Here is a 15,354-nt window from a genome sequence, read left to right as displayed (position 1 = left end):
ACCTTCTAGTCCAGAAGAACAGAAATCCACCCTGGCACACTCTCTGTCCAGTGCCTCAGCACAGTTAGAATTAATGTTTGCAGTAGACATAGGAATAAGCTCTGCTGGGGGTTTTGAATCCGAGTTGAACATGAGCTTTGGAGTGCACATGAGCACGCACTGTAGCTAAGCCAGGTGCTGAGGCAGCATCACCCTCGTGCACGCTGCAGTCACAAGCTCTGAAGGACCAGGCACCAGCATGTGGTTTGCCTGCTGTGGATGGCTGATGATCAGATTCTCATAAAAATCTGTTTGGACTGGGTGAGGGTCCACCTGTGAACAAGCAAGGTTATCTCTGTCACCTCCAGCAGTTACTGCTGGTCTCCAGGTTGGATCGTTTAGCAGTAAAACTGGATTCAAGTTACAGATTCTTCAGCTGTAAAGGTTACAGTTTAAGCTTTGTATTCATTGCCGCTCGTGGCCAGTAGCACCACTTCATTTAAGGTCGGGGAAAAGCCACTTGATTGAGGCTCTCAGAATTCTCATGTAACTAAAGCATGCCTTCTGCCTTAGGTGTTGTGGCTTCTGAGTTTTGATGATGACAAGAATACACTGGCGGATGCTGTGGACAAATACTGCATCGGTGTGCCCCCCATCCAGTGGCTGGCATGGATTCCACAGCTCCTCACCTGCCTGGTGGGCTCCGAGGGCAAGCTGCTCCTCAACCTCATCAGCCAGGTAGAGTTAAGCAAGCCTGAACCCCATGGAGTATATGGATGTAGGAGTCTGAGGGATGAAGACCTTACATTTGTTCGTTTGTTTGTTTTTTTGAGACAGGATTTTTCTCTGTAGCCCTGGCTGTTCTGGAACTCACTCTGTAGACCAGGCTGGCCTCAAACTCACAGAGATCCGCCTACCTCTGCCTCCCAGGTGCTGGGACTAAAGACGTGCGCCACTACACCACCAGCATTTATTTATTTTTTAATGTCTGAGTGCTCTGTCTGCATGTACACCTGCAGGCCAGAAGAGGGCATCAGACCCCATTATAGGTGCTGTGAGCAACCTTGTGGTTGCTTTGGAATTGAACTCAGGACCTATGGAAGAGCAGCCAGTGCTCTTAATTGCTGAGCCATCCCTCCAGCTCTAGAGAAGATTCTTAAGTAGTAGTGGTGCTGTGGGATGTTCAAGGCCTCTGTTACTTCTTAAAATCCCAGCTACTGAGCAAGCAACCACCCTCTGTGCCCCACAGAACAGGCAGCACCTATCTAGTTGGTTCCATTTACATGGAGATTGTCCTGTAAGAACAATCTAGAAGAGACACTTGCTTGAGAGTACATGGCAGTGATGCTCCTGAACCCTGACGTTTTGCCTAGAGCCTAGCTGCTGGGTTACTGCCTCAGTCTGTCCTATATTGTCACTAATGCAGTGACTGTACACACAAACCAGGTGCCACGTGGCCTTGGCAGTTAGATGTGCCCGTTTTCTGTGGCACATCTGGAAGGGTCTGAGTGACTGCATAATCTCCTTGGTCACAAGCTAGCATGGTAGAACTGATGGCTGCCCCCATGAGTGCATGTTTCTTTGACTCCTCCCGCAGTTACACAGACTAGGGTTACAGACCAGATGTTGCACTTAGTGGGCTTGTCCTTTATTTAGAGTCACTGTATGGCTTGAAATGGCTTGAGCCCAATATCAAGACCAACAGATACATAGGAATCTGTGATTGGCTGAGATCCAGGTCTGGGGTCAGTATCTCTTGCTTTCCTTAGATTTACTGAAGAAAATAGAGTGAGGTTTCTGCTATTAATGGTCACCAGGTAGAATTTATGAGACGTGGTCTGTTGGGGCTTTAAACAACAGAGCCAGAGATTTCATTTGGTGGCTAACAGCTACATAAATTACATCAGTCTCTTGGTATTGGCCTCTTTGACCTAAATGCACAACCAAAGCCCATTCAGTGCTTGCTCATGCTTAACTCTCCCTATACATTGTCCAACACCCAGAACATGTATTGGGGAACAATGCTGTTGACTCCTTGCTGGCTCCCAGCAGGTTGGACGAGTGTATCCGCAAGCAGTCTACTTTCCCATCCGTACTCTGTACCTGACCCTGAAGATCGAGCAGAGAGAGCGCTATAAGAGTGGTATGTCTTGGCTGGGAAAGCTGGTGGGGTCTCAGGGGGTCAGTCTGGGGTACCCCAGAGCACTACTGCTGCAGGCTCACACCTGCCCACAGCTCCCCTCTTCTGTGTGGCCAGTCTTCTCTTTGGTCAGGGCCAGAGGACTAAGCCTAATGGCTGAGTAGTTTGTGGTTCTCCCCTGCCACGGTGGGGGTGACTTACTGAAGGTGGAATAAATTGGTGAAGCCCCAGCTGTAGGAAATTAGAGAGCTCTTCTGGGCACAAAGATGGCCGTGTGCAGATGTGCTGTGGACCTGTTGAGGACTGTGAGCAGTCTGGTCTCCAGTGTTCTAAGAACAGAGAATATGACTTTAGATCTACATTGAAGAGCCTTACTGAGGAAAGGACTGACTTAGTGGGATGGGGTACTTGGTGAGCTCTGGTGCATCATAAACCAGCTGGCCTCCTCATGTTGCACCAGAGGAAATAAGACCAAGTGGGCACAGACGCACAGTGCACTCAACTCTGGCTTGGTCATTTAGAGATGAAGGTTATTTTCTTAGTTCCTGACTAAATACATTGAGCTCAAGCCAGAAATTGGTCATGCAGTGTTCGGTAGCATGTTTCTCAGAAAGAGACCATTTTTGCAAGTGGGTGAATGAAGTGTGTAGACCAGTTTTGTTTTGTTTTGTTTTAGCTGCTTTTCGGTTCTTTGAACTTCAGTAGCAAGGAATGTGTTGGGAAGTCATTTTCCAAATATTTTCTATCAGACAGCTGATGATGAAAGGGGTTCAGGGAGCCATGGCCTTTGCCCACTTGGACTCTGCTTCACTGGCACACACACTGGCTTTTCCCTGAACTACCTGTAGTCAGGGCAGAGCTGACCGTGCTCTCTGCTGGCCCAACCAAGTGGGGCAGCTGCTCCTAGAACCAGGGCATCTCTGCCCTGTCCCTGGGGTGAAAGGTCTTGTCCCACAGTGGCACAAACCCGCCTTCCTGTGGCCAGTGGGTCTTGGAGCACTCTAAACTCGTCATAAGTGGGTCTTGCGCTGACATTGGCGTTGTGTGTGTTGCTCTCAGATTCTGGACAACAGCAGCCCAGTTCAGTGGGTAACCAGTCCCATTCTGCATCAGATCCAGGGCCCATAAGAGCAACAGCACCCATGTGGCGCTGCAGCCGCATCATGCACATGCAGCGGGAGCTTCACCCCACCCTCCTGTCTTCTCTGGAAGGCATCGTCGACCAGATGGTCTGGTTCAGAGAGAACTGGCACGAGGAGGTAGGTGGACCCGAGCTGCATCTCTGCCTCCCCAGAGAGGACGTGGACGGAAGCGCCTACAGACATGCTGTCCTCAGACTGGGTGTCTGGTCACCTTGCTGCTGACAGTTGAATGCGAACCATGCAGCTTCAAGTCATTGAATAATGGGGAGGGGATGAAGGCGGAAGTTTTTGTAACTCAGTAGGTAGAGCGCTTGCCTGGAATACACAAAGCCCAGCACCATGTAAGCAAACCATGGTGACCCATTCCTCCAGTCCTGGAACTCAGGAGGTAGGGGCAGGAATCTCAGGAGTAGTTCCAAACCAACCTGGACTACATGTGATGATGAGAGGGAAGTGAAGGTAGGCAGTCACTCCTCGCTGCAGTACCCTCCACAGCCTCAGGCACTTCTGACTGTGTGAGGACTGTGCTGTCTTCTTGACGGCAGTCGCTTCAGCTGGTGACACAATCCACGTGTTCCTACTGGGCTCAGGGCCAGCTTGTTGGTGTGAAACTTCATAGATAACAACACTGGCTGCCTCGCTGCCCTCTGGCTGATGGTCTTCGTTTCTTCTGTCAGGTGCTCAGGCAGCTCCAGCAGGGCCTGGCAAAATGTTACTCTGTCGCCTTTGAAAAGAGCGGCGCTGTATCGGACGCCAAGATTACCCCTCACACGCTTAACTTTGTCAAGAAGCTGGTGAGCACTTTCGGAGTGGGCCTGGAGAACGTGTCCAATGTCTCAACCATGTTCTCCAGTGCAGCCTCTGAGTCTCTGGCCCGCCGGGCACAAGCCACAGCCCAGGACCCCGTCTTCCAGAAGCTGAAGGGCCAGTTCACCACAGGTGAGCCTTGCACTGGGCACGTGCTGCTTAGACTTTGTGTGATCCCAGCACTCAGGAGGCAGGATGACAGGGAGACTGTTTTATTACTTGTGGTTCATGTGAAGGCATTTTCTTTCCTAGACTTTTAGGTGTTCAAATCCTCCCCTGGTCTCTTCCCACCTCATCTGAGGGAATCTCACCACTCCCTAGCTCGCATATGTGTTTACACAACACAGAGCTCAACATGCTGTTTAGAGCAACTTATCCCAAAGAGGTCACTAACCATCAGAGAGGACATGGAGACAAGACGCAGACGCCTCAGTTTCTCAAATGAAACATTTTTACTTACTGTTCTTGTAACTGTCTAAAACATCATTTTTCACTGATACATACTGAAACTATAGGGGACATGGAGTGTATTTCTTTCCCTCAAGCTGGCTAAATACTCAACTGCTAAGCCACACCTCCAGGCCCAAAACCTCAGTGATTTCCTTATTATCCTTTAAAAAAAAAAAAAAAAACGCAACTAAAGACAGGTGGTGGTGATGTAACCTTTAATCACAGATAGAAGCAGCTCAAGGCCAGCCTGGTCTCCAAGAGCTAGTTCCGGGACAGGCTCCAAAGCTACAGGGAAACCCTGTCTCGAAAAAAGAATGCAGCTAAAATGGTGTGTTGTGTGTGTACCTATAGGTACACTATAGTAGATACCTGTTGATTATACAAGATGCTTTACAGTTCCAGCCTACTGTCCCTCTACCTGGCTTGCAGAGTGTGGCAGAGTGTGGCCCTGTCATCTCACGGTTGGTGGGAACACTTGGGCCTTATAAGTTGGTGAACTTATAAGCATTAGAGGGTAACACAGTCGCCTAATGCTGAGTCTTCCACATGGTAGACCTTTGCTGAAGAACATCCAGGCATGTGCATGCCTGTGACCCTGCACTCTGTACCTGTATTCACACATAAAGACATTATATACCCACAGAGATGATAAGGAAGAGAAAGAATTTTTGAGCTTTGCCCTCCTTTTTACCAGGGAACTCACTACTGTTAGCTCTGATTCTGGCCTCTGAAGTCAGCAGTGCCGTCACCCTGTTAGAGGGAAGCACATGAGATGAACGTTTTACCATCGCACTTTACTGACACACCAAGGACCGCCTGCTTTTAACTGGAGGCCGGTGTTCACTGTCTTAATCTGATGCGTCAGATCCTTCCATTCAGTGTAGTTTGAAACAGAATCAGATATGAGTTGAAGTACTCGGTTTTCAGTGTGAGAACTACAAAACCAAAAATTTTAAAGTTAAAATCACAAGGTTTCCTCAGATGCAGCCAAAGGTAAATGAGAACAGTCTGACCTTCTCCAGCTTCTGTGTGTATGTAATGAGCTTGTCTCCACCAGTAGCCCTAAAGAGAAGGGAGGGCACTCGGATTTTCATGTAGTAAGGTGCGCATGAATATTTATTCCCTGCTAATATTCAAGCCAGAAACTATCCAGGCCTGCTCCAGGAGGTAGAGCATAGAATAGCTGTGTCGTTCATCCCGACTCAGCCATGGAAGGGAGTTACTGGTGGACACCTCAACTGGGGTGAGTCTCAGAGAACCCACGCTTGTGGCTCCGTCTTCCACTGAGCTGCAGCACCAGCCCCTGTGAGGACTTGGACTTCAGTGACAGAACAGAAAGTGCAGCTTGGTGCTGGAGTGTGGGCTGGTCTTAGTTGTCATGGAAACAGTTCGACTGTAAACCAGATAGATGTGGAGGGAAGGGAGGAAGGAAATACATCAACTAACCTGAAACAGATTGCTCCTATGAAGCTCACACAGGGCTGTAGGTGGGACAGCCAAAGGCCTGCGCCTTGCCTCCCTGCACCCTCGCAGCAGCCCTGTTCTGGGCGGATCACAGGACTCCTGCTTGCTGTGCAGGCGTTCACCATCCCCGCTGTATTGAACCCAGCCCTTGAAGCTGGTTTTCATTGTGTTTATTTTATTCTGCAGATTTTGACTTTAGTGTCCCAGGATCCATGAAGCTTCATAATCTCATTTCAAAATTGAAAAAGTGGATCAAAATCCTTGAAGCTAAAACCAAGCAGCTTCCCAAATTCTTCCTCATAGAAGAAAAGTGTCGGTTCTTGAGCAATTTCTCAGCTCAGACAGCCGAAGTGGAGATTCCTGGGGAGTTTTTGATGCCTAAGCCAACGCATTACTACATCAAGATCGCTCGGTGAGCGCAGGGCCTGGTGTGTAGAGGGGCTTTGGGGTCCTACCATGCTGGTTCCTTGGTGTGGGGTGTACAGTTCTGTTGTTGGTGTCTTCCAGGACCTGAGCTGACTGCAGGGTTAGTGCCCTCAGAGAAGGCCAGGTTTATCTCCAAAGACCTTTTCTAAGTCACCATCGAACTTGGCAAACTGAACTGTGCCAGGTGTTTACTCCTTTTGGTTGTTTTTTACTTTAATTTACTGGTGCTTAGACAATTGAGGTCTTGACATATCTTATCAACTGTATGTTGTTTTACGAGTGGTATTTTTTGTGTCCATTTGTGTTTTGCCTGCATGAATGTATGGTGGGGAGGTCCCCTGGAATTGAAGTTACAGACGATTGTGAGCCACCACATGGGTGCTAGGAATTGAACCTCAGTCTTCTGAAAGAGCAGCCAGTGCTGTTACCCACAGAACCATCTCTCTAGTCCCCTCAACTGTATATTGTAAAGACAAGCTTCCCTGACTACCCTCCCACTTTTCCTATACAGTAATCCAGTATGATACCATAGTTACCAAATAGAAAGTAAGATTGTTATTCTGTTTGTTTATTAACTCTTAACATGCAATATAAAAACATCTCTGTGCCCAGGTGTTGTGGTGCACATTTCTAAGTCCTAGTCAGGGTGCTAAGGCAGGAAGATGGTTCTGAGTTAGAGCCACTCTGGGTTCCACGGCAAGTACTAGGCCAGGCAGGTCAGGTAAGACCCTATTCAGAACAACAGAAAAGGGGCCAATGAATGGCTCAGTGAGTAAAGAGGCCTACCCCCACGCCTCATGATCCAGCTTCAATACCTAGAACCCACTAGGTGGCCAGCGGAAGGAGAGAAGCCACTCCAACCGCCACAAGTACATCGTGTATGCAAAATGAAACTAAAAATGTAATTAGAAGCTGACGGTGGTGGCGCACACCTTTAATTCCAGCACTCGGGAGGCAGAGGCAGGAGGTTCTCTATGAGTAGGAGACCAGCCTGGTCTACAAAGCAAGTTGCAGGGTAGCCAGAGCTGGATAGAGAAGCTCTGTCTCAACAAAACAAAAAAGCTAAAATAAGCAAATAAAAGTAAAAGCATGTTTGGCAGTTGTAGAACTGACTAGAGTGTGCTGAATTCCACTTGAGGATGAGCAGCACTTTGGAGAGGCTGCCTCCAGTAACTGCCGTGCAGCTTGTTTCTTATTTCTGAATTGGCTCTGTCTTTGCACACACCCACACCTGTTCCCCTTTCCTCTGAGTCCCCCTCCTCCCTGTCTTCATTCCGTCCGTCCTCGATACGTCCTGTTTGTCTGTGACCGTCCGTAACACTGTTTCCCCAAGGAAGGGTCTGTTCATGCTCTCCCTCTGCTCCTGCAGCTTCATGCCCCGAGTGGAGATTGTCCAGAAGCACAACACGGCGGCCCGCAGGCTCTACATCCGGGGACACAACGGCAAGATCTACCCGTACCTGGTCATGAACGATGCCTGCCTCACCGAGTCACGGCGAGAGGAGCGTGTGCTGCAGCTGCTTCGCCTGCTGAACCCTTGCCTGGAGAAGAGAAAGGAGACCACCAAGAGGCACTTGTTCTTCACAGGTATGAGAGCCACATCTGTGTGACGGGGAAGCTGCAAGGAGCAGCCGCAGGCATGCCCTGCCTCAACTGATCTCTCACTGTGGGTCAGGCTCACACTGGGGCTCGCCCTCCTGTGTCCAGCTCGGCACAGTCTTGCTTGGGAGCTGTAGCTCTGTGTGGGGTTGCTTTTTCTTGGGGCTACACCAAGAGCAGCAGGCCATGTTACCAGGTTGTTCCCAATACAGTCTCTACCCTAGGCTTCCTGGTGTGTAGTCTCTGAAATTGGGAACCCTCCTGCAAGGGCCTAAGCTCTAATCCTTTATGGACAAAGGTGTAACCAGCCCTACTCCCTACCCCTTCTGGTGGTTTTTTATATTATTTTATTTGTTTATTTTCTTGAGGCAGTCTCTCTGACCTGGAACTCAGCGATCTGCCTGCCTCTGCCTCCCACACATGCTGTTAAAGATATGTGCCTCCCTGACCAGCTTAGCCTAGCTCATTTTGATCAGAGACACTTGACCTTTAACTTTTAATATCCTAAAATCTGTGGATTCGGGGCCATGCGTGAGACCGCATGCTGCTCTCACTCCAGTTTCTGAGGCTGCAGCTCCGCCTTCTGTCCTGTAAGCAGCTGCACTCCGTGCACATAGCCACACAGACACAGTGTACACATCCTGTAACAAATACAGATAAGGAGTTAGAGGATGGCTCGCACTCAGCTGCCTGTTCCTGCAGAGATCTGGGTTTGCTTCCCAGCATCCACATGACAGCCCACAGCCATCTGTAATTCTTCTCTGGTCACTCTGGTCACCAGGTGTTCTCATGGTGTACATACATACATTCAGGTCACCAGGTGTTCTCACGGTGTACATACATACATACGTTCAGGTCACCAGGTGTTCTCACGGTGTACATACATACATACATACGTTCAGGTCACCAGGTGTTCTCACGGTGTACATACATACATATGTTCAGGTCACCAGGTGTTCTCACGGTGTACATACATACATACGTTCAGGTCACCAGGTGTTCTCACGGTGTACATACATACATACGTTCAGGTCACCAGGTGTTCTCACGGTGTACATACATACATACGTTCAGGTCACCAGGTGTTCTCACGGTGTACATACATACATACGTTCAGGTCACCAGGTGTTCTCACGGTGTACATACATACATACATACGTTCAGGTCACCAGGTGTTCTCACGGTGTACATACATACATACGTTCAGGTCACCAGGTGTTCTCACGGTGTACATACATACATACGTTCAGGTCACCAGGTGTTCTCACGGTGTACATACATACATACGTTCAGGTCACCAGGTGTTCTCACGGTGTACATACATACGTTCAGGTCACCAGGTGTTCTCACGGTGTACATACATACATTCAGGTCACCAGGTGTTCTCATGGTGTACATACATACATACGTTCAGGTCACCAGGTGTTCTCACGGTGTACATACATACGTTCAGGTCACCAGGTGTTCTCACGGTGTACATACATACATTCAGGTCACCAGGTGTTCTCACGGTGTACATACATACATACATACGTTCAGGTCACCAGGTGTTCTCACGGTGTACATACATACGTTCAGGTCACCAGGTGTTCTCACGGTGTACATACATACATACATACATTCAGGTCACCAGGTGTTCTCACGGTGTACATACATACATACATACGTTCAGGTCACCAGGTGTTCTCACGGTGTACATACATACATACGTTCAGGTCACCAGGTGTTCTCACGGTGTACATACATACGTTCAGGTCACCAGGTGTTCTCACGGTGTACATACATACATACGTTCAGGTCACCAGGTGTTCTCACGGTGTACATACATACGTTCAGGTCACCAGGTGTTCTCACGGTGTACATACATACATTCAGGTCACCAGGTGTTCTCACGGTGTACATACATACATACATACGTTCAGGTCACCAGGTGTTCTCACGGTGTACATACATACGTTCAGGTCACCAGGTGTTCTCACGGTGTACATACATACATTCAGGTCACCAGGTGTTCTCACGGTGTACATACATACATACATACGTTCAGGTCACCAGGTGTTCTCACGGTGTACATACATACGTTCAGGTCACCAGGTGTTCTCACGGTGTACATACATACATACATACATTCAGGTCACCAGGTGTTCTCACGGTGTACATACATACATACATACGTTCAGGTCACCAGGTGTTCTCACGGTGTACATACATACGTTCAGGTCACCAGGTGTTCTCACGGTGTACATACATACATACATACATTCAGGTCACCAGGTGTTCTCACGGTGTACATATATACATTCAGGCAGCACGCACACACGTGTGCGCGTGCACACACACAAATCTTTTTTAAAAATAAAAAAGTGAATAAATAGATAAAAATCCATAGGTTTGGGGAGGCATTGCTTTGTTACATATTTTTTGTTTTTTTGAGATAGGGGCTCACTATGTATCACTATTGTAGACCAGGCTGGCCTCAAACTTAAAGAGCTTCTTGCCTCCACCAGCTAAAATAAGTCTTTTGAATTCAAAAAGAAACCTGAAGAAATTTGTCATATCAGAAAGCTGTGTTGCTAAAGCATGTATGTGTTTCGTGCTGCTTCCCATCCGGGTTAGTAGGCAGTGTCAAGTCCAACGTGGTGTCTTGGAATCATATGGGAACTTCTCCTGGATGGAAGCCAGCCATGGTCTTCTCAAATTAGAAAGCGCAAGCATCTGTGGTGCAGCCCACAGTACTACCCCATGCTTGGGGCTCAGCAGCAGACAGGGCACACCAGGTTGTACAGCCCGAGGAAGGCAGTCTCAGCTGACTTTACTCCTTAAAGTAGTATCTTAATTATTCTTTTGTTTTATCACTAAACTGCCCCATAGGCATGAAAAACCCAAAGTGCCCAGAAGTCAGTGACTGCCAGCTGGCATCTCAGGGAGGCAGCTGTGGCGCCATGGCAGCAGGCGGTGTACCTACCTGCTGGTTGCTCCCAACCGGAGCTCAGGAGTTTAGCCATGGCAGATGCCATCCCAGAGTACACACTGCTCAACTCTGCAGTCGTCACCGGGAACAGACTGTAGGGTTTCTGTTATGAGTAGAGTCTGTCACTGAACCTCAGGTGACAGAAATGTCAGCTGCCTTTCTGTGCAGAGGTGGAGGCCAGCCCTTCTTGTTGCAGGTAGGCAAATGTAACAGGTGCATTAGAGCCAGGGTGGGCCAGCTAGAGAAGGCCTCTAAGGAGTAAGCATGGGTAGAGTCCCCGCTAAAGGGTGTTTGGGACACCTGTCAAGGACTTAAGCCTACCGCTGGTGTCTACGGCATCTGCTGAGTAACTGAGGTCTGTGACCTGGGCTTTGTCTGTGCTCTGGGCTGAGTGCTGACCTGGTCACTCTTGCTCACCCTGCCTCCTTTTTCCCCAGTTCCTCGGGTTGTGGCTGTGTCCCCACAGATGCGCCTCGTGGAAGACAACCCCTCCTCGCTTTCCCTCGTGGAAATCTACAAGCAGCGCTGTGCCAAGAAAGGCATCGAGCACGACAACCCCATCTCCCGTTACTATGACAGGCTGGCCACAGTGCAGGCACGGGGAACGCAGGCCAGTCACCAGGTACCAGGCAGGAGGCCAGCTACTGCCCGGGGCTTCTGTCCATGCTGTTTGGTTACAGTGGGCTGTCCCACCAGGGACTCCTCACTCCTGATGAGATGGGAGAGGTCAGATGGCTGGTGACCATCTGCTGCAGGGGGTTTGTGGTGAGGCTCTTGACCTCTGAGAGTTCATTGTCCCTGCCCTGCACTTAGACAAAAACTCAGAAATTAGACTTCAAACACCAGTGGGTGACATGCTCACTTTGCAGCCAGTGACATTGGGTGACGCCTGTCTAGACCCTGTGGGGTTTCTAAAATGCTGAGTGTGACTGACCAAAATCTTTGGGACCCAGCTGTGTGGGTTGCCTGGGGCAGGAGCACGAGTGGGCCATAGGATCCCAGACAGCCTGTGCTCCCAGGGTGACAGAGGGCCCTCTCCTTATTTGCAGATTCCTGCCCTTGGCTGGGAAGATTTTGTCCAGGGTTGTGTGGAGCGGCAAGAGGCAGCTGTTTTGGCCCCTCCCCAGGTGCCACGGGGTCCTTCTGTGCTTTACCAGGAGAGGCCACGGGGTGGAAGCCATGACCTGCCCTGTGTTGCCCGGGGCTCATTGTAGTTTCTCTGGGTCCTGCAACATTGGGTTTTATTTAGGCTAGAGCCCATAAGGTGTCCTTCCCACCTCCTGAGCAGGGAGAGTCTGCGGTGGTCCTGGCTGGCATGGTCTGAGGCAGCTCCCTGCCCCTTCAGGCAGAGGGAGTGAGTCCCTGTAGACAGAACTGAGGCCTTGTCAGTTGAGAGAGAATTGGGTGTTTTATAGCACAGGTCATGGCCTGGTCATTCTGAGCCCCCTTGGGCAAAGGTCATGAGCAAGGCCATCAGAGGAAGCCACTAGCTACAGCTTCTGTGCTTCACTAGTAGCCCAAGGAGTGGTGTTGGTCCAGCTCTCAGGACAATGAGATGAGATTCACGTGCTGGAGTGTCTGTAGCTGTTCCTCGGCTGTATGGCCATTGATCACCATGCACCATCTTTCTCCAAGTCCAGCCCCAGGTGGTCCATGGCGCTTTCTGTCTCTAGAGTTGCCTGATGTTGGCATGACATGAATGGAATTGGACTTTCGTGTCTGACTTCCCACCCTGCTAGCCTGTCAGTGCTCTGTTCCTTTTCCAGTGCCACATTCTCTTCTAGTGTGTGAGCATAGTGCTTTCAGTTTGTCCGTTTATCAGTGTGGCTTCTGAATGATTTATTCATTTTTGGCTATATAATGAGAGCTGCTATGGACGTTGTCACGCTTGCCTGTGTGAATATGGATTCATTTCTTTTGAGAATATATTTATCTCTACACCCAGACGTAGAATTGTTGGGTCACATAGTGAACGTTTTTAACATTTGAGTGAACTACATTCTAGAGTGCCTGTGTCATAGATTCCTCTGTGTCATAGCCACTGCCTTCCCCCCCTTGTAGCCACCTGGTAGGGCATGAAATACTAGTAATTTCTCCCCAGTGATGACAAGAGTCTCTTTGTGTTGCTGGCTTCTTATCTTTTGTCTTTGCATGATACCTGTTCAAGTCCCTACCTGTTTTTAAGTTGAGCAGTTTCTCTGCTTTAAGTACCCGTTTTTAATGTATATGAGTGTTTTTGCCTGAATGTGTATCTGTGTACTGTCTGCATGTCTGGTGCCCTTGAAAGTCAGAGAGGGTGGTGGGTCCCCTGGAGCTAGAGTTGCAAGCAGCCACGTGGGTGCTGGGAACCCAACCCAGGTCCCCTGCAATAGCAACCTGCTGCTGAGTCGTCTCTCCAGCCCCTGATTTGTATTTTATATTGAATTCTAGACATTCACATATGACCCAGTGACTTTCCTAGACTTCGTCTGTTCCTCTGTTGCAGGTAGCCTTTGAAATCAGCTCAATTTGGAAGTCAGTAGCTGGCTCGATGAGCGCGTTTGTGTGCATGTGTGTGTGTTGGGCAGTACTGGGGTCTAAGCGAGGGCCTCACATATGCTAGGCAAGCACGCTACCACTAAACTAGCACCCAGCTCTTGATTTGACCGATGTTCTGAGTGAACCAATCTGCCTCGTGTCTGTTTTGATGGCGTCTGTCTGGGCCATGCCATCAGCATGACTCGACAGTTTGTAGCTTTGTCTTTGCTCTCACCTGTACTGGGACAGAGCCTTAGGGTCACACTTGACCTTCTAAGTTCCTGGAATGTTCTGGTTGTGTCAAAGCTGCTGCCCCTCCCGTCCCTTCTCCTGCACCAGCTCTTGTCTTTGGCCAGGCTCTTGCAGGCTCCAGCTGATGGTGTGCTCTCTGATACCTGCAGTGTTAAATAGTTACCTCAGTTCCTTTAGTAAACACTGTATTGCCAAGTGAACTTAATGGAGACAGGGTCAGACCTTGTCGATCAGATAGGTCAGGTGGGGGGCAGCTCTTGGGGTGAGGGTTTAGCAGTCCTGGCCACTGTGGAGGTAGGGGGGGAGACTGGCAGGAAGACGCATGAATTGCCAACAGCTTCGCTGTTCTTGGAAGACTCCGCCTGTTGCTCCCAGATGAGAGCTCATCTGACCGCTGTCAGGAGCTTTCAGCTTCTAGAGATGTAGGTAAATTGGTTTTGACTTCCCAGTTGGACTAAAGCTGTCTCTTCAGTTCCTGAGATTTGGCGTCTTGCATCACAGAACTGAGTTCATGCAAATGTCGGCTCTTTTTGATTAGCTCTTTGGTTTATGACACTTCTCTGTGCATGGTTTAAAGAAGATACTGGTGTCCAGCTATCCTTTGTCCCTTTGTTAGCTGGCTGTTGTATTCTGAGGCAGCGAAGGTGAAAGTGGCTCTGTGTATTGACCCTGAGAGGCATGCTCCACACAGCCGCCCTGGCGGTGGGTATACATCAGTTTAGCGGGAAACCAAGGTCTGCAGTGTTCAGTCAGATGTTAAGTAAGCCAGGAGTCACCATACAAGAGCTTTCTATCTGCTCAAAACACGGACAAAGACTCATAAAGTGATGTGTTCCAGGTCCTCCGAGACATTCTCAAAGAGGTCCAGAGCAACATGGTCCCCCGCAGCATGCTGAAGGAGTGGGCCCTGCACACCTTCCCCAACGCTACAGACTACTGGACCTTCCGGAAGATGTTCACCATCCAGCTGGCACTCATCGGCTTCGCAGAGTTTGTCCTGCATCTCAATAGACTCAACCCTGAGATGTTACAGATTGCTCAGGTAATTTGCTGTCAACAACCAGATCCTGCCTTGACTCCTCTGCCCTGCCAGTGTGCAACTTAAAAATGTCTCCCTCTGAAACGTAGGACACGGGCAAGCTGAACGTCGCTTACTTCCGATTTGACATAAATGATGCAACTGGGGACTTAGATGCCAACCGTCCAGTCCCTTTCCGCCTCACGCCCAACATTTCTGAGTTCCTGACCACCATTGGTGTCTCCGGCCCGCTGACTGCCTCCATGATTGCTGTTGCACGGTGCTTTGCCCAGCCCAACTTCAAGGTGGGTCTCAGCGTCTTTCTGTGAGAAGCATGAACTGATTCTGAGTTCCGCCCAGGCTCTCAGTGGTGCTCTCGGCCTGTGAACATGGAGGGAGATGTTAGAAATGGATTATTTGGAGACGGATTGGAATGTTCGTTGTCTTAAGATGTGCAGAATGAAAGGGGGGCCACTTTGCCAAAAGAATCTAGAGTCCTCAGTTGAACCCCTACTTATTGGTTCTCCCATCCAAGTACTACCCAGGCCCGACCCTGCTTAGCTTCCGAGATCAGATTAGATCAGGCGCG

The 15,354-nt window shown here is 49.4% G+C and overlaps 1 protein-coding gene across 17 annotated transcripts in view; it reads left to right on the top strand.

Moving 5' to 3' along the window:
• Trrap (transformation/transcription domain associated protein) overlaps positions 1–15,354 on the top strand; it is a 103,082-nt gene that overhangs the window by 85,460 nt on the left and 2,268 nt on the right. For 6 of the 17 annotated variants that reach the window (XM_075973260.1, XM_075973313.1, XM_075973270.1 and 3 more), the window contains 10 exons: positions 553–717; positions 2,029–2,122; positions 3,179–3,378; positions 3,939–4,200; positions 6,169–6,394; positions 7,778–7,995; positions 11,416–11,600; positions 12,028–12,105; positions 14,586–14,789; positions 14,876–15,070. In XM_075973260.1, coding sequence (XP_075829375.1) covers positions 553–717; positions 2,029–2,122; positions 3,179–3,378; positions 3,939–4,200; positions 6,169–6,394; positions 7,778–7,995; positions 11,416–11,600; positions 12,028–12,105; positions 14,586–14,789; positions 14,876–15,070 — 1,827 coding nt within the window. The remainder of the gene's footprint in view (positions 1–552; positions 718–2,028; positions 2,123–3,178; positions 3,379–3,938; positions 4,201–6,168; positions 6,395–7,777; positions 7,996–11,415; positions 11,601–12,027; positions 12,106–14,585; positions 14,790–14,875; positions 15,071–15,354) is intronic. The other 11 variants (XM_075973367.1, XM_075973349.1, XM_075973340.1 and 8 more) reach the window with 6 other exon arrangements.

The sequence above is a fragment of the Microtus pennsylvanicus genome, chromosome 1, assembly GCF_037038515.1.
Source record: "Microtus pennsylvanicus isolate mMicPen1 chromosome 1, mMicPen1.hap1, whole genome shotgun sequence".
In the NCBI taxonomy this organism is placed as follows: Eukaryota; Metazoa; Chordata; class Mammalia; order Rodentia; family Cricetidae; genus Microtus; species Microtus pennsylvanicus.
Note: the sequence above shows the minus strand (reverse complement) of the source record. Positions and strands in the feature narration are given on the sequence as shown.